General features: G+C 36.4%; 1 protein-coding gene across 5 annotated transcripts in view; it reads left to right on the top strand.

Annotated features, from left to right (window-relative positions):
• The window catches only part of CENPE (centromere protein E), a 39,596-nt gene that overhangs the window by 9,900 nt on the left and 5,909 nt on the right, over window positions 1-23,787 (top strand). For 2 of the 5 annotated variants that reach the window (XM_085222972.1, XM_085222976.1), the window contains exons 14-39: window positions 21-165; window positions 1,243-1,340; window positions 2,204-2,260; window positions 2,336-2,503; window positions 4,150-4,224; window positions 4,485-4,607; window positions 4,970-5,104; window positions 5,674-5,851; window positions 6,295-6,449; window positions 7,475-7,789; window positions 7,940-8,251; window positions 9,718-9,876; window positions 10,711-10,911; window positions 11,901-12,182; window positions 12,294-12,449; window positions 13,273-13,494; window positions 14,224-14,382; window positions 14,590-14,811; window positions 15,763-15,900; window positions 16,770-16,970; window positions 17,053-17,199; window positions 17,839-18,051; window positions 18,796-19,002; window positions 19,500-19,709; window positions 22,596-22,817; window positions 23,425-23,628. In XM_085222972.1, coding sequence (XP_085079098.1) covers window positions 21-165; window positions 1,243-1,340; window positions 2,204-2,260; window positions 2,336-2,503; window positions 4,150-4,224; window positions 4,485-4,607; window positions 4,970-5,104; window positions 5,674-5,851; window positions 6,295-6,449; window positions 7,475-7,789; window positions 7,940-8,251; window positions 9,718-9,876; window positions 10,711-10,911; window positions 11,901-12,182; window positions 12,294-12,449; window positions 13,273-13,494; window positions 14,224-14,382; window positions 14,590-14,811; window positions 15,763-15,900; window positions 16,770-16,970; window positions 17,053-17,199; window positions 17,839-18,051; window positions 18,796-19,002; window positions 19,500-19,709; window positions 22,596-22,817; window positions 23,425-23,628 — 4,704 coding nt within the window. The remainder of the gene's footprint in view (window positions 1-20; window positions 166-1,242; window positions 1,341-2,203; window positions 2,261-2,335; window positions 2,504-4,149; window positions 4,225-4,484; window positions 4,608-4,969; window positions 5,105-5,673; window positions 5,852-6,294; window positions 6,450-7,474; window positions 7,790-7,939; window positions 8,252-9,717; window positions 9,877-10,710; window positions 10,912-11,900; window positions 12,183-12,293; window positions 12,450-13,272; window positions 13,495-14,223; window positions 14,383-14,589; window positions 14,812-15,762; window positions 15,901-16,769; window positions 16,971-17,052; window positions 17,200-17,838; window positions 18,052-18,795; window positions 19,003-19,499; window positions 19,710-22,595; window positions 22,818-23,424; window positions 23,629-23,787) is intronic. The other 3 variants (XM_085222973.1, XM_085222974.1, XM_085222975.1) reach the window with 3 other exon arrangements.

Genomic DNA, 23,787 nt, shown 5'->3' with positions numbered 1-23,787 from the left:
TATTTTTCTCCCCTTTAAAGGCCAAGAGAAGAAGGAGAGTTACATGGGCTCCTGGTAAAATAAACCAGGAAAATGTGGACTATTTTGAAGATTTTGAAAAAACAACATTAACCACAACAAAAAAAATGAAAATGTCTCTGTCGTCACTACCAGATGCAGAGGATTGTAAGTATCATTTCTTTTTGTGCGGAAAATTCTGTGAAGCAGCACTGAAATGGAGACTTGAAAATGAAGAACAATCTTTATTTTACAAATCTAAATTAAAAATCCATTTTACTTGCTAATAATACATTTGGTTGACACTATGCTATTCAAACTGTTCTGTGAACCCAGAAAGCACTAACTTTGCTTTCAAAGGGAATTACATTTGTCTGTGAACAAAGAATACTGCCTGGAAGTGGAGTGGGTTCAGCAGCAATAATGCAGATAGTTACTGTGATGGAACTAAAACTGTTTAGTTTTTAAAAATGGAAACTTTGGAAGCTTTAGTCTTGCTATCCTAGGTGAAATAATAGGTAGGAAATCTGTCAGATAACTTCATAAGCATTGCTTAGCTTCTCAAAGGAAGTAAGAAAGTCACCTTTAAGAGCATAAGGGAGGTTTTCTCATTTCTTTGTTTTGTTAAGCAAATGTATTTGCTTGTAAGAAAACTTTAAAATATGTAGTGTTCTCTTAGATAAAATAGGAGGGAGGGGAGGAAGATAAGGAGTAAAACTCAGCATGTTAACAGATACAGAAAAGTCATTACTCAAAGATTAAACTCTAATTGAAGGAGTGACCAAGGAATAAAGAAAGCTGGAATGAAGATAAGAAAGTAACTGGGCACTATTGATACTGAATTGCATCTTTGTACAGTCTTACTACCCATTCATCATCTGTCAAGTTGCTTTAAATTTTTCTTTTGGGAAAGATATGTCTTGTCTTCAGATGTTGCAGAATGCTGTTACTTGGTCTTTTTCTTGACCCTTAAGTACTTTTTCTAATCTATAAATAAGTATATATTCTGGATTTTTTTAATCTTCATTAACTTGTGATAGGGTGATCAGTGTAAGCACAAGGACTGGATTAAAGTGCTGTTCACTTTCATAAAAGAAAATCAATCATGAGACTTAGAAATCCTACTGTGTGTTACATCTGTGTCATTGAATCATTATTTCTAATGTGATGAGACCTTTGATAAGAAAATTCTTGATTCCCAGTTAAAAACTTACTCAGTATTTTTTGATGCGTCTTCCTTTTCAGCGATGTTAATAGAGAGTTCTGAACGGGACAACGAATATTTTACTGTTCCTGATCAAATTCAAGATACAGAATGGATTGATGGACCAAACATGAACTGGGTAACATCATGTTATTTCAGTTTATCTTAATGTCCTGGTTTCAGCTTGGACTGAGTTCTTTCTTCATAGTGTCTGAAATGATGCTATGTTTTGGCTTTGGGAGAAAAATGGTGTTGATAACACAGGGATGTTTTAGTTGCTGAGCAGTGACCACAAAGAACTAAGGACATAACTTCTTGTGCTGTCCTATTAGCAAGGGGGGCTAAGGGGCATGGGGAGCTTGGAGGAGGTAGAACCAGGAAAGTTGACCTATAGTTGGCTAAAGAGATATTCCAAACCATTTGATATCATGTGGAAAAAGTCTAAAAACATGAGAGTTGGGTGGGCTACTGGCTTCCCACTGCTTATTGACTGGACGTCAGTTGCTGGGTGGTGAGCAATTGCTTGTGCATTGCTTGTTTTGTGAATATATTATTATCACTGTTACTATTACTGTTCTTTTTTCTTTCTTGTATGTCTCAGTGAATAGTTTTTATCTCAGCCCACAAGTTCCACTTTCTTGTTTTTGTTTGATTCTCTACTCTATCCCAGTGGGAGGGGAAAGTGAGTGAACAATTTCATTGTGCTTATAGCTGACTGCTGGATTAAACTACAACATTTAACACAGTGTATACACATTGCATGGTTCTCAGTAAGACAGCCTTATTCATTTGTAGAGCATCAATATTCTGTTAGTATCTGTAATAATTGTAACTTGTTAGTAAGAAAGTACCTTGGTCATCTCCGTGGAGTTGTATGTTTTAGTAGTGAATGAGCTAGTGAGCTTTGGTATTTAAGTAGCTCTGGCAGTGAAAAGCAAAAAGGGTTATAATGAATTTGTTTGATCTTGTCAATCATTTAACTGAAAGCAATTCTTTTTCTAGACTCAGAGAGACTTTGAAGAATCTGTGCAACTCTGTGAAGCTTTAGCCATAGAAAAGGTAAGCCTGTTCGCCTTGAAATAAGATGGAAATTCCAATAACCTTTTCTAAAGCTTGTTGTGTTTCTTTCTTCAGGATATTGCTGTAAATGAAATCAATGTTTTGCAAGCGAACTTTAATAAGTTAGTATTAGAAAATGAACAGTTGAAATCAGAAATAAATGAAATGAAGGAGAAACTGGAGGAAAAGATAGAAATGGATGAATTTGAAGCACTGGAAAAACAAACACAAAGAGATCATGAGGTAAGATGCACAGAAGTATAGATAGATAGATTAGTATTCTCTATACTGAAATGTTTTTTAGAGTTTATTCTACAGAATGGATGCTACTTGGATGTTGATTTACAACAGGTGGTGACATAAAGAGAATTCAGCAGTTGAAAGAGTGAGCCTAGGTTTTAAAGTAGACTGAGAGTGTAAAAATCAGACTTAAAATTTTAAGGGTTGCATGCTGAGGTTTGGTTAAATGTATGTCTGTATGTATCCATATGACTTTTGCGTGTATATATCTAATATGTGTATGAAGAGTCTCTTGCAGAAATCAACAAGGTTTTTTTGATACATAGACGTGTGCTAAGGTCTAATATTCTAGTTGCCCAAGAGCTAGATGGTGAAATAAGTTACGTAAGAAAAAGACACTTGAGATAATGACACTCGGATGTACTTTACTCCATTTTTTTCCCAATAGCTTTTCTACAAGGAACTGGACACTTTCCTGTGTTGGCCGAAGACTGCCTGTACATGTTAGGGTTACCATAATGCTAAGGTTGAAGCTGAAGTTGTATTCTTTCACACTTGTTTTAGGTCACAGTTTAATGAGATCACCTATTATTTCTGGCAGAGATTTATGAGTCTTAAAACGGATGCATAATCTATTATGATTTAACTTGTATTTAAGATTATGTTGAGAGACACTTTCAGTAGACTATTTGTGCTAGCTTCCTTATCAGGTCTAGTCTGTTACATTTGTCCCCTGAGAAAATTTTATGTATCTAGTGAGGAAAAACAATGTTCTAAACTAGCTTTTATTGCAAGAACTACTTATTTGAGCAAATCACATCTGCAGATGAGTATCTGAAGACAATCCATAAAATGTAATATGTAAAATATAAAATGTCAATACTTGTACAGCAGAATAATCATAGTATAGCTGACAGGTCACATACTTCACACTTGACTAAACATACTTAGCTGAAATAATCAGTTTCAGTCAGCAGAGGCACATAGAGGTAAACTCAATACTGGATAATGACATTGTTATACCTGGCAAGTAATATAGTACTATATCTTCTACAGCTATCCTCTGACTTAAAAATTACAGATTAGATTTTCTTTTTTCTATATTTGCAACAATACAGAAATACTCAAAGAAGAGTGCTAATTTTTAAGCTTTTCTAACAAAGACCAAGAAAAGAGCTCTTTCACTTTAAAAGTGCTTCTATATCTAGTCGTCTACTTGTGCTTCCTTTCACAGGATGCAACTTGAATGCATTCATGGCTTGCTTATTTAAACTCAATTTTGATACCACTTTCTTGTCAACAATTAGATTATCATTAGTATCTGCACTGTGCAGAAAAGACTGTTTAACATGACCAGAGTTGGACATTCCGTATCTGTATGATTTCTGCATGAACTGCTTTGATCACATTGCTCTCACTTCTTGAGCTGTTGCAGATTCAATTAGACCTGAATCATTTCTAACTGCTGTGAAGCTGAAATAGAGATTTTCATTTATTAATTTGAAAGAATGTGGCAACTATGATTTGCTAACAAATAGAAAAGGAAATATAATACAGACCTTGCTTATTTGCATGGTGATGGCAACTAAAACCATTGGTGTGGGTGCTTTCTAACATCCTCAGCTATTCTGCTTCAATTTGCTCCACAGATACAACTAATGCATGAAATTACCAACCTAAAGAATATTGTTTCAAATGCTGAAGCCTACAATGAAGAACTTGAGGTGAGCCTGTCTCATAAACTTGCATGCAATAAGATTTGTATGGAACATGGTTTGGTTTTTCTGTATGGTATGGATGACCCAGACTTGATTGGACTCTAGTTAGTCTTACCAGTTATGAGAAAGATATGTCTCATCTTAAGAATCCTTTTTACATAATAAGCATTCTTATAGATTCCTATCAGGAAAACAAACAAACTGGGAACTATGATTTTTTTTTTTAATTTATTTTTTTTACTTCCTTCTTTTCATGTAACTTTTAGGCAGAAATGAAGTCCAAACTGGAACAACTAAAAGAGAAAGAGAACAAAATAAAGATATTACAAAATCGTGTGGAAGAACTGCAGAAAGTGGAAATGGAAAAAAGAGAGACATCTCTTTTAGTGGTAAACATGAGTTTTCTACTGGAGTTGCTTAGGTTAAGTTTTGCTTTTCTGGAAGTGAGTTAAATTTAAGCATAGCCTTGATATGATGAAAATTGCTGCCCAACAGGTTTTAATTATTTTATGAAGCTTAAAATGCAAATTACTACAATATTAGTTCTGCAAGAAGGTTATTTTATTTTTTACTCTAAAGTAAAGCTATGGGAAATTCTGTACTTTATCCCAGCTCTCAGTGTTGTGCTACTGTTCATTTTAGAGGGAGTAATGTACCACATCCTGAGTCGCTTCTACATTTTAACCGTATTTGAATAATCACATTTGCTTTATTATGGTCGTCTTAATTTTTCGAGTTTTGTCTCTTTCAGGGGGATTCTGATAAATTAATTGAGGAAATTCAACAGCTGAGTAAATCCCTTTTAGATAGTGAAACTGTAGCCTTGGATGCCAAAAAAGAATCTGCTTTTCTCAGAACTGAAAATTTGGAATTGAAGGAAAGGATGGTAATTACTTCTTAAACTGCTTTTGTAGTGGTACAAAGTACTGTTTGGGCAGTGTTTTCTCCCAGACTAGAAAAGAAGGGTATCTGTAAGGACAAGTGACTTAACACTCAAAGTAACGTTTTCACTATGGAACTCATGGAAAACGTACCTTCAAGAGGAAGATAAGAAGAAATCTGATGTTATGCAGGAGCTGGTCTTCAGTTTTTGTCTTTTATGCAAGAAGAGAGTAAATGAACAGTCTTTGAAGAGTTCCTAGGACAAAAGACTCCAAGTCTGATTTTAATAGGGGTCAGATTAGTAAGTTATCAATTTAGAAAACTGGGATGGGACTTTGAAATTTTGAAGGAGTAAAGGAAATAGGAAAAATGGCTATGGTTCTGATTTCAAATGTAAGATACATTTTGCTCTCTACATTTACTCTGAAAGAAATGAAATTGTTTAATGTTGGCAAATTCTATTAGACCAGGCCAAAACTGTTTTGATCAATAACACGGAATGTGTCAGATTTAATAATTAACTGTTAAACAAGTAAACTTGTATTTTGTGTATGTTGTTTTGTTTTCCTGAAGAATGAACTCTTAAATAATCACAAGCAAATGCAAAAGGATGTGCAGCTTTATCAAAGCCAAATAGAAGCAGGAAAGGCGAACTACAAAAAAATGCAAGCTGACTTGCAGAAGGAGTTGCAGTCTGTATTTCAAGAAAACACAAGGCTAAATTCACTGATGGAGGGTAAAATACCAAAAGGTAGTATTCTGTTTAAGTTGATTTTTTTTTTCCTCTCCTGTTTCCTTTTCCCCATTTGAGGTAGAGGGGGATGTAGGAATGCTCTTTTCTCTCTGAAGTTATGGTCAAGATAAGATATTGGAATCTCTGATACTGATGGCACACAGCACTGCATTAGCACTTTCTTAAAATATTTGTAAAACTGCAATTTCCATAATGCTTTGTATTTCACCTAAGACAGTCAAGTTAATGAAGGATATCAGAGAGAAAGTGGAAATGAACTGAATGCTAGTCTAGCCAAGTGAAGACCGGATTCAAAGCAGTAGTTCCATCTTTTGATTGCTGACAAATTACAAAATAGTCTTTGTAGACTTGACATCCAGAGCATGATATGAAACAGCTTAAATTAAAACCTATTTTTCTTCTCTTGCACTCTTATTAATTAAAACTTCTTGATTGTCTAGATTTGGTTTCTCTTCTGGACCTGGAAAAAAAGGCATCTGACTTAAAAGCAGAACTAGAAAAAGCATTGGAGGAGAATGCACTCCTACAAAAAAAAGTAAACGAGTTATCAGAACTTCAGCCTCCTCCAAATACTGTTGAGATGCAGGAGACAGAGGTAAACAAAAATTGAACTATTCTGGAGCTTGTCTTTCTTTCGTGCTTTTTATATTGTACTTGACTAATAACACGTTAATGGAGGCCAATTGGATAGTTTTCAGTAAAAAAGTTGTCTTGAATCAAATAAGTTTTTACAAAGTTCATTGTGCTGCTGTTTCTCAGGTATTTGATATTTACACTCAGGAATAAATCAAGAGTTGAATGCTCAGTTATAGTCTGCTATAACTAATGAAGTATTTCTAGTAAAAAGCTTGCTTATTTACCATGGTCATAATTTGATAGCTACATGTGTTGCATCCTTGTTCACGACACCATTTTACCTATCCTAAAACAGAATTTTTGTCTGGTTGGGCAAAAGTAAATCTTAACACTTCTGAGTAGAAACGTTAGTTGGAAAGTAAAAGGTTTAAATTAAACTTTCCAGAATTTACAAGCAGACTTTCTTGTTTCCTGGCAGGGCATAGTTTAGTATATCTTTTCCTACAAATTCTTCCTAAGACTTTGCAAATTTGTTATACTCAGTAGCAAATACAGGAGAATTTATATGCACTTACGGTCTAGGGCAAGTAATCTTGCACAAACCTGATTGTGAATATTTTGCAGAATGTTCCAAAACCTTCTATTGGCCTACTTATTGAGGAGAAAAAAAAAAAAAAAAATTAAGTGGATGTTAAAAACTTTATTGCAAGTAGTGCTGATACATCAAAAGTACTTAATCAGTTTAAGAGCCATAGCTTGTCATATTAGTTCAGTTCTCAAAACAGTGACAGGAAATATTTTAAAAGCATCTTAAGAGTTAGAGGGAAGAGTTTTAATGGTTTCTGAATCCAATAAGATTTGCCTCCTCCCTTCTCCCCGAAGTATTTAGGTTTTGTTTTATTGGGATTAAGTGTTGAAGTCTAGCAATGTACTGCACTCTGTTTGCTTGTATTTGTTTCTTAAGCCTGCATGAGTACATTTTTTATTATACAGCTATAACAAATACTGACTTTTAAATGCTGTTTATTTTTTTTTTTCTGACAGATTCTTGAAAAACATGAGGAGTTAAGCTTACTAAAATTGGAAAGAGAAAAGCTGCTCTCTGCGGCAGCTGATAATGAAATTAAACTTAACTCTTTGACTGAGGAAATTGAAAAATCAAAAAAAGAGTTAGAAGACGCACAGCTTAAATACGTAAACTCTAATCAGGAATATGTAGTGCTTAAACAGCTCCATGAAGAACTAGAACAGAAATACCTGGCTGTATCAGAAAACTATGAACAAATGAAGCTTCAAATAGAACACTTGTCTAAAGATGCAGAAGAGTCTAAAACAGCCTTGGATTATGTGAAATTAGAGGTTGGTGTCATATTCCTCTTCTTGACATATTCCTACTCTTTTGAAGAGTGAAAGGATTGTCTAGCTTGTCTAAGCAGATGAGTCTGTGAGATCATGTATATATTATACTGTTCTACATGAGTGAAAGTGTTTATTCCTTTTAAATTAAAGCTCTCTAATAAAATGAAAGAATTGGAAGAAAAGACAGCAGACCACAAACATCATCTTCATATAAAAGAAGAGCTTGCTCAGGCTCATCACAAGCTAAATGAAATGGAACAATTAAAAGAGCAAGAGAAGATTATAGAAGCAAGATTGGAGACCAAGGATTCAGAGATCCAGGCAGTTCTTCAGCAGCTTAGTGGATGCTGGGAAGAAATAAAAACTCTCACTCATGAAAGAGATCAGCTGAAACAAAAAGAGGAATCTCTCCAAGCTGAGACAGAGCAGCTCAAAGAAGACATAAAAGACACTGTTTCAATGGTAGGGATTCTGACTTTATTGAAGTGGACTGTACATAATAAAACTATAAAAGAACTATGTAGGTTGCTCTGAAAGTAATACCTCCTATTTATTTCTATGGAAACTTCAACAGATATAAAGAGCATAGTAACACTCTTTGATAGAGTTTCGTAGCTGAGAATTTTCTCTGTTTTTCAGTATAATCAACACTATTAGCTATGTATTTCTGCCAGCAATGAACTAGAGCCTTCATGTCACACTTGTAAAAATCTGCACCAGTGGAGGTGGCCCACTGTTGTCTCTGCTGAAGTGTACTACCCACCACTTAACTGCGCTAACACCCACTGTTCAGTCTCTAGAAATGTTAAGCGAGGGTCAGTGAAGTTTTCTGACAGGTCCAGCTTCTGGACCAGGGTAAGTGTACATGGAATAATTGCTACAGGTGACTTGAGAAGTCACCTTGAAGTGTAGCATTGCTCACTGGGAAATGAAGGTATGTATTGTTTACAGGGGATATGAGAGCAGAGTGCAGTTCGTATACCATTATATAGTACAGAACATTGAGCATAATGGAGACTGTGGCCAGGTTCTGTGACCTGTAGTAGTCCCCTAGGCAACCTTAGGTTTCAGCAGTGTCAGGAAAACCTGATGTACTGCTTTAAGAAGAACAATGCTGGGATGGGGGAACTTGATGGTGCCAAGACACTGATAATCTGCTTACTCCTGGACCAAATGTTTTGGGTTGTGTTGTTTTGTTTTGACAAAATGTGCTGCTTTGGGTGAGCTGTGCTCGTTATGAACTCATCACAGAACGTGGGAAATGGTTTCAAACTGAAATAGAGGAGATCTAGATTGGATGTAAGGAGAAAGTTTTTACAATATGGGTGGTGAGGCAGCACTGGTACAGGCTGTCCAGGGAGGTTGTGGCTGCCCCAACCCTGGAGACATTCAAGGTCAGGCTGGGCTGGGCCAGACTGTGCGCTTGATCTGACCCTGATTGAGATGTGGCTGTCCCTCTTCATTGCAGGGAAGTCAGACTAGGTGACCTTTAAATGGTCCTTTCCAATTCAAATGACTATGAATGTCAATGGGTGCATTTTTTTTTCTACATGGAGGAATTAAATGGCACACCTTTGCTTCATATACACTTCCATATCTGACATCGATTTGTCAAACTGTTCCTTTGTTGCCATCTGTCACACAGCAACAAAATGTAATGGCTTATGGGTGAGAAAGTTCTACCTCTACTGCCACTCCACCAACATCCACCTCTGGTGTGAGCCAACATAATAAAATAGAAGGCATTTCTTTCAGAGCAACCCTTGTATATTGAAATACATGGAGGACAAGGGGAGTGAATTTTTTTGGTATTTTGCTTTTCTTTGTTTGGGTGTGGGGTTTTTTGTTTGTTTTTTTGGGGACTACCTACTAATGTGGCAAAAAAAAATAATAGCATTCCTGTCCTATGGATTTTCTTTATTCTAAAGAACATTTTAGCGCATGAAGAACTGAGAAATGCACAGAGTTCTCTCCGGAAATCCCAGGAAACTGTTAAGAAGCTGGAGAAAATTATTTCTGAAAAAGAGGCTCAGATTCTGAGTGCTAAGGAGATGCTCGAGAAAACTACTAATGAACTTAAAATACAGGTAAGATGTTTTGTAATCATTCAAAACTAAAATGTTTCAAGTGTTTTCCCCAATACCATGAAAGTAAGTCTTGTTGGTCTGATTAGTCTCTTCTTCTTGCCCTTAAAATTCTAGACCTTTGGTAGAAAACAGTCAAAAAAGTGGCATTCATAGCTTGAATTTCTATGGAGATCAACAGCTTATAATGTACAATAAACTTTTTCCTAACTATTGTGTCCTATAGATACCAACTTGACAGGTGAAATTAGATGGCAAATAGAGATAAGGGGTACCCAAGAGTAGTAACTAAGTTTATGGTTTGTGAACTTTGTTCTCAATGAGAAATCTAGTACATGGCTGTAAATGAAACCGAGTTCGTAACGTAACAGGAAGCTGATGTTTTTCAAGCTTGTGTACAAATGACCAGGAAGAGTGCTGTGCCTTATGCAGTAGCTTCAGTAACAGTTCCTTTCACAAGCCAATCTGTAATAGATGACAGTAGACTTACACTGTAAGACCCAATAAACTAATCAATGTTAACTTACTATTTGCATGGTTTTTGAAAGAGCAAATGCATAGGAATAGATAGAGAGGTGTTTCTTACTTGGCTTTTTCCTATGAGATATTTTCTAAATAAAACTTAACCAGTATTAGATTAAAAAAAAAAAAACCTGCTAAAAAGTTAGCGTTTAAAGCAGGTGACAGAAAGGCCAAAGGCTGTCGGATTTTTTTCCCCAGATTTGTAACAATTTGTTAAAGATTTGTTTAAGAATACTATAGCTGAATAAATGAAAGTTCTTGCGTTTTAGTTTTCATTTTGAATTGTTGGAGATGCTATCTTTGCATACTTTGTAGTTATCACAGATGACAGAAGAACTTAAAAACATCACATCAGAAAGAGACAGGCTTGCTGCAGAAGATAAAAGCCATAGAAAAAGTGATGAGCTTCAGGTGTTAAAGGAACAAATATTTTCCCTTACACAAGAGAAGAATTCATTACAGGATAAGCTGGACAGTTTACATCTAAAAAAAGAAGAATATGGAGAAGGAACTCTGGTAAGTATTATAGTAAGTTTATAATTCAAAGCATGCATGTTTAAACTTTAAGTGATAATAGCTTGCTAAATAAAGCAGAAAAGGATCCTACTATTTGACTGCAGGCCATCAGACACCGCAAGCAGTATTGTTTACCTAAAAGGTAATTCAACCAATACTATCAGTTGTATCTGGGCAATTAATAGCAAGCTATCTGTAAATAGAATTTTATCTTGATACAGGATGATGGTGTTATGGGTTGATCTGCACAGAGATGAGGTACTGTAGTTAAGTATTTGAACCTAGGAGTTGCTTAACTGGAAGGGATGGTGATGGCTTTTCAAAGCATAGAAACCTTTTTGGTTTTCTTTTCTAGACAAGGTATGTTGATGGTCTTTACGCCCAACATTTTCCTTAACTGAGCCTGCTGATAGTATGTGTGTGGTTTTGTACATAAATGCATTTGGAAAATATAAATTTATAAAATACACATGTAAAGTAGTATTTATGGGGAGGTGGACAGACTTGAAGAGATAATATCGTGACATCTTATCATAGAATCATAGAATGGCTTCAGTTGGAAGGGACCCTAAGGATCATCAAGTTCCAACCCCCCTGCTATAGGCAGAGCCACCAACCTCCAGATCTGATACTAGACCAGGTTGCCCAGGGTCTCATCCAACCTGGTCTTATCTAATGTTGAGACTAGATACATGGACAAGATCTCTGTAGCATATTTGTTTTTCCTCAGGATTGAGCCATAGCTGTGATGTTCTGTTTTTGGCAACCTGTTTCAGAAGACATCTTTTCAAATTTTACATATATATGTATTTTTTTCAAGAAATTTAAAATACTGAATTCAGTCAAATCCTATTAATTTCCATATACAAATTCCTTTAAAACATAGGTACTGCTTTTTTTTTTTTCACAAATAGCTTGTAAAAGGTCTGATAGAGTTCTCTTATCACTGCTTCCCTAAATGTGTTGACTTTTATTCCTGTGTAAAATAGGAATCAGTGATTCAAGAAAAATCTGTTGAGCAGGAATTAATTCATCTAAGAAAGGAGCTGAGCCAGACAAAAAAGAAACTGCATGAAATGGAGGAAGTGAAGGCAAGTGAATTCAACAGGGAATCTGAAAAAGTGGAACAAACAGATCTTATTCCAAAATTGCATGACTGTCGAGAAATGAGCACTATGACAGAAAGAGACGATGATTTTAAAATGCAACTGGAGAATCTCCAAAGTGAAAGAGACCATCTGAGAAACACAGTACAGGAAGCAATTAGCATGGTAAGAAAAACTGTTATATGCCTTTAAGGCAAAGTCTTTAGTAAGCTTCTGTCATAATTTTTGGAAATGATGCTCAAGCTTTAATTTATTTGCACTATTTTGTGTTCAAAGAATTCAGAAGTGCAGGAAGAATTGAAATGTGCTCATAACTCCATCAGACAACATCAAGAGACCATTGTGGATCTGAAAGAAAGTATTTCAGAGAAAGAAAGTCAACTCTTGAAAGCGCAAGAGGCATTGAAGGAAACAACTGAACTGGAGCAGAAGGTCAGACATTGTTTTGTGAACCAAATAAATTCTGTCTTCTACAGACTTCAGTTTGAAAGGTTTCAATAAATGTATTAACAAAACTTAAAGCTTTTCCCCTTATTTAACTACTTCGTAAAGGAAGGCCATAACAATAGAGGAAATGGGAAGATAACCAAATTGCAATTTGGTATGTAAGCTACAGCCTTTATAACAAAATGTGCATTGGTGCTGAAGGATCAAATATTAAACATTAGTGCTTCTATTTGACCTCAAGTTATTTTCCAAGTCTTACACTTCTTAACATTATTATAGTTAACATGCTATCTTTCAGCTATGTAACTCTGAAGATACCTAAGCGACTAAAGGGCAATTCAGCCCATTCTTTCACTTGCTATGCTTATTATAACTTTATTTTTTCTGCTCATTTTTATATATGAAGCTATTACTGCTTTAAGAAAAAAATAGGCTCGATTCTATCAAGCATTATCTAGCTGTGGATACAGATCTGCTGTGGAGTTGTTTTTCTGGAATTATTGTGAACCGTAGGTTTTTATACACACTTTCTAATGAGATAGAAACACTTGAAATATAATTAACATATAAGTAAAATTGTTATGTCATTTGTTTGCAACATTAGTAAACTGATGGATATTTCTTCTGTAAAATTTTTTACAACAACCGATATGTGTAGGTGGTGCTTTTGAAATGAGATCCTCTGACACTTTTCCTACATCAACCAGACTACTGAGACAAAAAAGCAACTTGAATTAGAAAGTTCCTTTTTTTCTTCCAAGCATCCATAGAAATATCATCCGTATTAATAAGCTATTTGTTCTTTCAGCTCACTGAAGTAACTGAAAACCTGGCTCGCATCTCTTCTGAGTATGGCAAACTACTGGCAGAAAAAGAACAAATAGAAAGAAGAATGAATGAGGAGATTTCTCAGCAGCTTGAGAAAATAGCTTTACTTAATGTGGAGAAAGATGAGCTACAGCAAATGGTAGAGGTCTCTAAAACAGAAAAAGACCAGTTGAAGGCTGATTGTCAGGAAAGCAAGGAGAAAGTATGTATCAAATCTCTTAAATAATTGTTTTAAAGGCACTTTATCTCTCTCAATTTCTTCAATGCTGAAGCTATCAGCTGTTCAGTATCCCTCCCTCTCTTTATTTGTTCTCAGTAGCAGTAAACTAAAAATTGAGTCTACTAATCCAATCTGGATTTTGGAATTTCTCTCTTAATTTTCCTTTGCAGCAGTTGTGGTCACTATGCCACTCTGGATTAACCATAGTTGTCCACCTGCTGGATAAATGCTCTACAAGTTACTGTTATGTTTCCAACCTACAGTAGCTTTGCATTTAGCACTGAACAGTAAAAGTAATCCAAGGTTATGAAAATGAAGGGTTTGAGGTTTTCTACCATTTCAACCCAGAATGAGTTGACAAAGAGAAAGATAAATCCAGAACTGAAATTGATTTGCTATTGAATCTCTGTGTCTTGATTCCTTGTTTTGAAAGCAGGATACTGCTTATTCAGTATCCCAAGCATTTGCCTAAAAAATGTGTTTACTTTACATCATTTCAGACAAACTTGGCCTGCGCTAACAAAAATTAAGCTGCTATGTTCTGAAACTAAATGGAAGTGTGATTAAATAATTATTTCGGAAAAGAATTTGCAGTTTCAAATAGTTCTCTCCTAGAAATTCAAATGCCTTGTCTTACCACTCTTAACTTAAATGAGCAACGTTTAAGAAAGTCATACTGGGTATTCAGCTGTGTAACATTTTGTTTTGAAGTTGATAGAAGTTCTGACAGAAATGGAAAGTCTGCAGGAAGAACTAAAGCATCAGAAAGAGCAAGCTGATATTCAGAAAAATATGCTGGCAGAAGGAGAAGAGAAACTACAAAACACTGAAGAAAAGCTAACTGAGGAAATAAAAAAACTGAAAGAAAAGGCAAGTACAATAATATAAACTCCTCTTAAAACTAATTTAGAGACTGTCTCCTCAAGGATTAACAAGAAGGAAAAGGTACTTACCTACAGTAACTTGGGCCATTTTACTGTTTGATAGGTGATCTTTTGATAGTAGTTATTAGCAAAAATTCCTGTTGCTAAACTGTTTGGTTTCTTTTTTGTTTTGTTTTTGTTTGTATCTTTGTAGATAGACAAGTTGAATGAGGACTTAAATTCAGTAAGCAAAGAAAGGCAACAGGTGCTGGAAGAAATAAAAGAAAAAGCAGAGTATGAAAACAGTGAACTTCAAGAGCTGGGGAAACAATGTGCTTTGTTGGCACAGGAGAGAGATCAGTTCCAGGGAATGCTGGAATGTGTTCAAGCAGAGAAGAACAAACTGGAAGTTAACCTACAGGAGAGTATTAATAAGGTGCTTTGTCTTTGATTTAAGTATAATAATTATAAATGTTGGAGAGAAGATTGGCTGTTACTTGAAACTGTTTTGGAAAAAGTTCTTATGGATATTATATAACCAAATTGAAAAATACTAGTGAGCTTTAATTTCTGTCTTGAGAAATTGTATTTTAGGATGTATACAAGCTCTTTCAAAAATCTTATCTGAGGCTACTTCATTTAGAAAGGAATGAGCAAATGCATATGTTGAATTACCTAAACACTCTAGTGATATTTTTTGAATGCTACAATATCTCTTCTTGTTGAGTTCTGAAGTTAACACTGAAAGTGACAAATTGTCTAGATTTTTATTTTGTTTCTGGATATTCAACAGTGAAGGTGATAGTTTGGTTCAGTGTTGAGCTGGAATTCTTATTCAGATTCAGTAATCTGTAGATGATTCAAATCTGTGGTGCTACCCATTCATTTGAATTTAGGTATTTTTTAGTGTTAGTTGTATTGCTATGAAACTTGAAATTTAGAGATTTAGTATAAAGAATGCTACTCCTATAATAATCAAGAATAATTTAAAATTACTTTGATAGTATTCCCACTGATAAAGTTGTCTCATATGAAGTCATTATTTCTAGACAGTTATTAAAGTAATATGAATGAGGTTCACATCTCTCCTTTGTGTTCCTCTTCTCTGAAACAAGAACTGTAGGAAGTCCAAGCATTTTGATAGCATATTTTGTACAGTTCTTTACACTAAATGCTAATGACTTGTCAATATTCTAATTGGCAGTTTTTTCTTAGAATAAACTTTACAAATAAAAAATATGTAACTTTCTATGCTCAGACTGAAGCAATTTGTGATTTTCTTCTAAGTATTTAACTCCTATGAAATAGAGTAATCTGGTGTGTTAGAAGTAGATTCATATAATATCTCACAACTTTTTAAATATTGGTTGGTCTAATTTTATCTCAGGTTCTTGAAACTGAAAAGGAGTTGAAATGTCATCAAGAACTCCTCAGCGATGAGAAAATGAAAGCTGAAGAACGGGAAGAACATCTGTTAAAGGTTCAGAGGAAGTCAGAGATTTTACAGGACAGCCTAACAAATAAGGTGGGGAGTCTGTGGTTTTTATCTAGTTACTCCATAGTGCTGCTTTCTGATGTTTTAATCACTGAGCTAAATTCTTGGTCAAGACAAATCCTATTTAATTTTAAGCTGCCAGCACATCATTCTGTGTTCTATAACAAGCACGAACATGACAAACAAAGGATTCTGCAATGATTTAAGTAAGATTTAGAACCAACATCTTCAACTCATCTCAGATGAGTTGGCTGCTCCACTATAGTGTGCATAAATCTGCATCCATCTTTAATATGATGGTAGTTGTTTATGTATTCATTCAGAATTTAAAAATCACTGTGTAGACAGCATGATTCCAAGTGGGTTTGGAATCTTTGGAGCTTTGCACAGTTTCAAACTGTATCTGGTATTCAGCAAGTATTGCTGCTTAGATCTTCCCAGCTCAGTCTTTTTTGCAATTTTTACTTTGCAGTTGATCTGTCAAACTTGTTTTGTCTCTAGATCTAACAATGTAAGTAAGGATTGCTTTAGGTAAACAATTAGTGTTAGTATTCAAATCGTTAGAGCAGGTAGATGGACAATTCAATTGTGTTTATCTTCTGTTAATTTTCCATTTGTTTCTTTTGTAACGTGGATTTGTGTTGACTGCATTTTGTTTTCACGTTGCTTTAGTGCAACCCAAAGATGGCTAGAGTTCTCTGGGTATAATGCTGTTCTTAATCTTCTGAGAGATTAGAACATTGAAATAATTTTTAAACTTTTCATGCTGCTAGTGTGAGTTTTAGACTTATTGGAAATTGTCTTGTCAAATACAGACAACTCATTTTAGTCTTTCACAGTGGAGTCTATAGACTAGGACCATCTCATTTTTTTGTTGTTTTTTTCCTCCAATATTACAGATTCAACAGTTAACTGAGATGCTAAATAGCATATCGAGTGAAAAAGACCTGTTATTGGCTGAAAGAGCTACTCATTCTTTCCAACTTAAAGAACAAATCTCATCAATTAATCAAGAAAAAGATGAGCTACAAAAACTTCTCCAGGACATCAGTTCTGAGCGGGACCAACTCAAGATGGAATTGCAAAAAAGTTCTGAGATGGTTGGTGTTGCAAGCCACATACCTAAGTTAGTAATAAGTTACCTTCTTGAATGGTACTTAATTATGTATGCATTTATTGTAGTGTGTTGAAACAAGTGAGAAATTGGAATGTGCTCTGAACAAACTGAAGCAGAGAGACCTGAATGATACTTCTGTTCAAGTGAACTTACTGGATAATGCAGAGCAGATGGATGATGACGACCTGGTGGCAAAAAGCTTGAAAATTAAGGTAAACTGCTGTACTTTTTAAAGGATATATATCAAACTTTAATACCGTTTATTCAGGAGCCTAAACCTTACTTCTGTGTATGATTTATAAAGAATTGGTGAGTCCTCTTTCTTGAAATTAAAAATTGAAAATGAAGATAGTAATGGCCTGTAAATTTAGGCTGTCCTATATTTGCCTTGAGGTGTAATCTAGGTTCTGTATGTGATTTGTGAGGTGCAGTTTACCAATTGACTCTTGAAGCATATTTGCATTTCATAGCCTGCTAACTGCTTTAAACTTACGGTGGAAGCTTTCCTAGGAAAGAAAGCAGCATGTCCATTTCACAAAGGAAGATAGAAGGCAGAGTGTTAGGAGCAATTTCATGATCTTTCTTTCCACAAGAGGATCAAAGAGATCAGCCCCATTCTGAGAGCAGTCTGGGTAGAAAACTCATGAACAGACAAGAAATTTTATTTCAGGCCTAGCTTACTGTTTTAATCTTCATCTTTGACAACAGGACAGACTTCACGTCTTGCTTTACTCTTCTTCCTTTGTAAAACCTTATGCGCGCTTATGTGTGCTGTGGAATCTGATGTTCAGCTTATTTATAACTAATGACTCTTTGCTTATTGTGACTTAATTTGCTTAATTTATATTTAGGAACTTCTTGAGATATTCCCAGATATAAGGAAGAGGTACGATTGTCTCTCTACAATGTCTCTCGATCTAAAAGCTGAACTGGATTGTCAGAAAGCAGTGATAGCTGCAATACTGACTCAGCTTTCATTGGAACAGAGTAAAGAAGTCAATCAACTGCAAATGGAAAATGAGAGAATTAATGGTCATCTCCAGAGTTTATTGAACAAATTGAAGGTACCAAGTAAAGTGCTGAATATGTGGATAATTCATACTGCTTTGTTTTATTTTTTTTTAAATAGTCTCACTATTAACAGCTAGGATTCTATATGATCTGGCTTTAATATGTTTCATAAATGCTTGTCTTAAAGAAAATAGACCCCTTATATATCTAAAAAACTGGAACTGTTTAGATAAATGAACCTCTATTTTTATTTTTATTTTTTACTGTAATGCAACTGCTTTCCACAGTAGTATTTCATCGGTACTAATCCATTTTCACTGATGGGAACTGTTCTGTTTGTAAATCAAATTATAGTCATCTGAGTACCTATTTCCTTGGAGAAAATATGCAAGATGCCTTGGAGATGTGTTTATTTTGTAAAAATACCAAAAAGTTTAGTAACTTCTATGGTAATTCAGACTTTCCTCAATCCATAGTTCTGTGGAGAAACATACTGCAATTATTAGGGAAAATTGAAAAGATTTAGGAAAGAATTACTGACATCATGAACACAAGTATAGTAAAACATATAGTTGTGGTGTTTTTTTTCTCATTTACTATGAAAGGGAGGGAGAAGGAAGGCAGGGAGGCAAAATAATGATAGAATGAAAGTTCTGGTAATAAAAATATCAGTCATCTTTATAAATACCATTGCCTAAAACGTTTAACAAGAAAGGTTTAACTAGTATTCTTAAAGAATCTGATCTCCTATTTTTACATAAGTTACCTAATGTTCTTTTGTTGTTGTTGTTCAACAGTTTTTGTTCAGTCGTGTTTGTTCAAAGAAGAAGGATTATCATGCTACTGTTAACAAGTATGTAATGGAATTGTATGAGGAAAAGAAAAAACAACATCAGTTACAAGTTCAAATTCAGTGTCTGAAGAAGTGTCATTGGAATCAGAATGAAATATCTTCTCAAGAGTTAAATGTCGAAACGTGGCAGAGTTTGCAACTGAATACACAGGTATGATTTAAAATTTTCAAAGACTTGGGTATTTCAAAACATGATGTAACGTGGTTGCACTAGTCTAATGGACATTGTTTTTAGCTATTTAAACTTTGCTTGAGGAGGGAGAAGCAATTCTATTATAATGCTAACCAATTACATAAAATGAACTTGGTTTGGTAAAGTGGCTAAAAATTAAGTTAGAAAATCTTTTGACTGTTATTTACTAGTTTGCCGTGTAGAATACATTTCTATGTGATACTGAGATGATTTCTGTTAGCAATTAGATAAATTTTCACTAACAAACATTTTTCCATTTTCACCTTCCCACCTGCACCCAGGAGCCTGGGTTGTCTAATTTTTCCAGTAGGGGATAGTGAAATTTCTTTTAGCCTAGCAAAAATGGAATAGTTAGATGCTAAAATGTACTTCCTCTATATATAGATAGCTGAGGGGGCAAAAACATACATACACCTAACAAAACAATATTTTAACTTGATCCCTTCTCTGTGAAGATCATCCTCAAAGATATATCAGAAATGGAGAGTGAACTTCTCAGCATAGAGGCAGAGTTGCAGCAGGAAGCAAGTACTAGAAAGGAAACAACACAGTTCTGGGAAACTTGTTCAGGACACCACTGTAATACAGAAGAACTTAAAGAAGAATTAAAGAAGGATAACGAAAGGCTTTTACAAGTCATTAAATTCTGGACTCCAAAAGGAAAGGTAAATAAAAACTTGATTCATAAAAAGTGTATTTAATGTGAGTACTGTGTTAAATACTTCTGTAATCTAGTTGAAAACAAACAAAAAAAAGAACTATTTTGAAGTTCATTTATTAATTACTCTCAGCACTTGTTTTAGTATTTAACTGTGTAAAATGTAGGAATAATTAGAAGATTTCTTTAAGACTTTTTTTCCCCTCGTGCAATTAAGTTGGAAACTTGTGCTTAAAAAGACTTGTGGGAGACAATTTTGTGTGTATGTGGCAGGTTTTTCAGTATCATTTGTGTCATGAGTTCATGTGGTCTTGTCCCTGTGGTAGGGGGCCTCCCAAAACCCTGCAGGAAGACGAGTACAAAAAGATGGGAGTACAGCTAGATTGAGGTAACAGAGAAACTGATTTACTAGAAGTGATAAAGGAATATGAGATAAAACAATATAAAAAGAATCACAGAATCACAGAATTGTAGGGGTTGGAAGGGACCTCTAGAGATCATCGAGACCAACCCCCCTGCCAAAGCAGGTTCCCTACACCAGGTCGCACAGGTAGGCGTCCAGGCGAGACTTGAATATCTCCAGAGAAGGAGACTCCACAACCTCCCTGGGCAGCCTGTTCCAGTGCTCCGTCACCCTCACCGTGAAGAAGTTCTTATGCACATTCGTGCGAAACTTCCTATGCTGCAGCTTATGTCCGTTTCCCCTCGTCCTGTCTCCACGTACCACTGAAAAGAGACTGGCCTCACCGCTATGGCCGCCACACCTCAGATATTTATAAACCTGGATCAGGTCCCCTCTCAGTCTTCTTTTCTCAAGGCTAAACAGACCCAGTTCACTTAGCCTTTCTTCATAGGGGAGATGCTCCAGGCCCTTCACCATCTTTGTGGCCCTCCGCTGGACTCTTTCCAAGAGATCCCTGTCTTTTTTGAACTGGGGAGCCCAGAACTGGACACAGTACTCCAGATGAGGCCTTACCAGGGCAGAGTAGAGGGGGAGGATCACCTCCCTCGACCTGCTGGCCATGCTCTTTTTAATGCACCCCAGAATGCCATTGGCCTTTTTGGCCACGAGGGCACACTGCTGGCTCATGGCCAACCTGTCATCCACCAGGACGCCCAGGTCCCTCTCTGCAGAGCTCCTCTCCAGCAGCTCATCCCCCAGCCTGTATTGGTGCATGCAATTATTCCTCCCTAGGTGTAAGACCCTACACTTGCTTTTGTTGAACCTTATCTGGTTTCTTACTGCCCAGCTCTCCAGCCTGTCCAGGTCTCGCTGAATGGCAGCACAGCCTTCAGGCGTGTCAGCCAATCCTCCCAACTTCGTATCATCAGCAAACTTGCTGAGGGTGGCCACTATCCCCTCATCAAGGTCATTGTTGAAGATGTTGAACAAGACCGGACCCAACACAGACCCCTGGGGGACACCACTGGTTACAGGTCTCCAGCCAGACTCTGCACCACCAACGACGACCCTCTGCGCTCTGCCAGTCAGCCAGTTCTCAACCCACCTCACCGTCCACTCATCTATCCCACACTTCCTCAGCTTTGTTATAAGGATGTTGTGGGAGACAGTATCAAATGCCTTTCTAAAATCAAGGTAGATTACATCTACCGCTCTTCCCCCATCCACCCAGCATGTGACAGCATCATAGAAGGCCACCAAGTTGGTCGAGCTTGACCTCCCCTTGCTGAACCCATGCTGACTACTCCTGATAACCTCCTTTTCTCCCAGTTGTCTGGAGATGGTATCCAGCACAAGCTGTTCCATCACCTTTCCAGGGACAGAGGTGAGGCTGACAGGCCTACAATTACCTGGATCTTTCTTCTTGCCCTTTTTGAAGACTGGAGTGACATTGGCTATCCTCCAGTCTTCAGGGACCTCCCCTGTTATCCAAGACCTCTCAAAAATGATGGAGAGCGGTTCGGCAATGACCTCCGCCAGCTCCCTCAGCACGCGTGGATGCACTCCATCAGGTCCCATGGACTTGTGGACCTTATTACTGCCTAGGCGCTCACACACATCCTCTTTCCTGACTAAAGGGAAGTCTCCCATTCCCAGACCCTCTCACTGATCTCCAGGGTGTGGGATTCCTGCGGGAGAGCCTTTTCATTGAAGATGGAAGTAAAGAAGGCATTCAGTATCTCTGCCTTCTCAGCATCCCCTGTTACCAGAACCCCCCCCTCACTTAGTAAGGGGCCCCCATTCTCTCTAGTTTTCCTTTTGCTGTTAACATACTTGAAGAAGCCTTTTTTATTATCCTTTATCACTTTAGCTAGATTCAATTCCAGACGGGCTTTAGCCTTCCTCGTCGCATCCCTGCAAATGAAGGGTAACAAGTTGAATAAATGGGAGAGAGAGCTATCTTTCTAACTGTGCTGTGGATGGCATTACAGAAAGAAGTAGAGCCATGGTTACATCACCTCCTTTTCTCCCAGAAACCACGTGGTAATTACTTGGGCTACTGGGAATTGCAGTTTTTTCACTACAGTGAACACTACAGGTGGTGAGGCAACTGCTGGATCTCACCATGCTCAATGTAAACAAACTTATTCCTTCTAGCCAATATGTCTACCCTCTTACCATACAGTGTAATGCTGTTAGCCTTGGAATCTTGATAAATCTCTTTTGTAAGAGCCCCTTAAGTATTGGGTGGCCACAGTAAGGTCCCCCTGGAGCATTCCTTGGATGCTAAACAGCTCCAGCTCTTTCATACTGATGGGAGTGCTCCAGCCCTCTGAGCACCTCTGAGTGTCAGTAATTTCATTTCTGGTAGCAAGTGTCTTCAAATGGGACACAGAATCAAGAATGTACAATTAACACAGGCAAACTTCCTATTTCTTTACTTATTTCTAGCTTGTTCAAAAATTTTATCTGTATTGCATTATTTTTCAGATACTCCTTCAACATTCTTCAGATCTGGATGACAGAACTTCAACATTCTTTAAGAATGCTGACGTTGAATTGAAACAAAGAAAAGAGAAATCTGAAGAGTTGCTTCAGGATCTAAACACTCTGAAACAACAACTGGCCCCTGGTGGCTCTGCTCATCTTCTATTAGAAGAAGAAAATTACAAACTTCATACTGAACTAAAGGCTGCAAAACAAGATATAAAGGTGCAAAAAACTTACTTAATGCTTATTTTCTAGGTGGGAGTACCATAAACTGAAAAGTTTGGTAGCTGTAAATCTCTGCCACACTGCCCCAGAATACGCTTTGCTTTTGTATATTTATTTTTATTCCCAAAGCGAAAGAAAGGTCAAACTCTTACCTGTAATGGGATTTATTTTAATTGTCTGTTTTCTGTATCCAAATGTCAGTTTACAAATGTATACAAAATGCACCCAAATTTTTCTGAAGTATAGATTCTAATAATGTGATACTCTTGAGGCTTTGTGAGATAATAGTATTTTCCACAACTGGAAGCACAGGAAAATTCTGTCTTTATTCCTAGGAACTGAACTCTTTCCTTCTGTCATACTTAACATTACAGTTACTCACACTCAAATCACCTTTTCTAGACTTGAGTGTTCCAGAATGCCATCAGATGACACAAAACCAATGAACAGTGTTACGGAATGTATAAGAACTCTTCCTTGTTTGTTGTTCTAGTGTTTTGTTTTTTTTTCCCCCCTCAAAGTGTATGCTGTGTTAACAATGTAACAGCATGTGATCATACTCATAAGTTGTGATGTAACTACTCTTAACTGCTTATCTCAATAGGCTCTGGAAGTAAAACTCCAAAAGTTGGACAATTCAGTAAATGAAGCAGGAAAAAATCTCAGAGAGAAAGATGACAAGATAAACAAGTTACAAGCACAGATAAGGATAACAACAGCTTCAAGTGAGCTCACCCAGCTACAAGCTAAACTGAATGAGACAGAAAAGTGCCTCAGAACTTCCCTAACAGAGAATCAGAGTCTTCAGGTATAAGCCAAATTCTTTTCTCATTTTTCTCCAACATGGAAAGAGTGTTTTACAGTCAATTTATTCTGCATGGTATTCTTAACATTAAAACACTCTACTTGCATGTTTAGTATGCAGCTTCACTTGCTACCAATGCAACTTTCAAAGATAAGTTGAAAC

The sequence above is a fragment of the Meleagris gallopavo genome, chromosome 4 (assembly GCF_905368555.1).
Source record: "Meleagris gallopavo chromosome 4, MGAL_WU_HG_1.1, whole genome shotgun sequence".
Classification (NCBI taxonomy): domain Eukaryota; kingdom Metazoa; phylum Chordata; class Aves; order Galliformes; family Phasianidae; genus Meleagris; species Meleagris gallopavo.
This window is presented reverse-complemented; position numbering and strand designations above follow the sequence as displayed.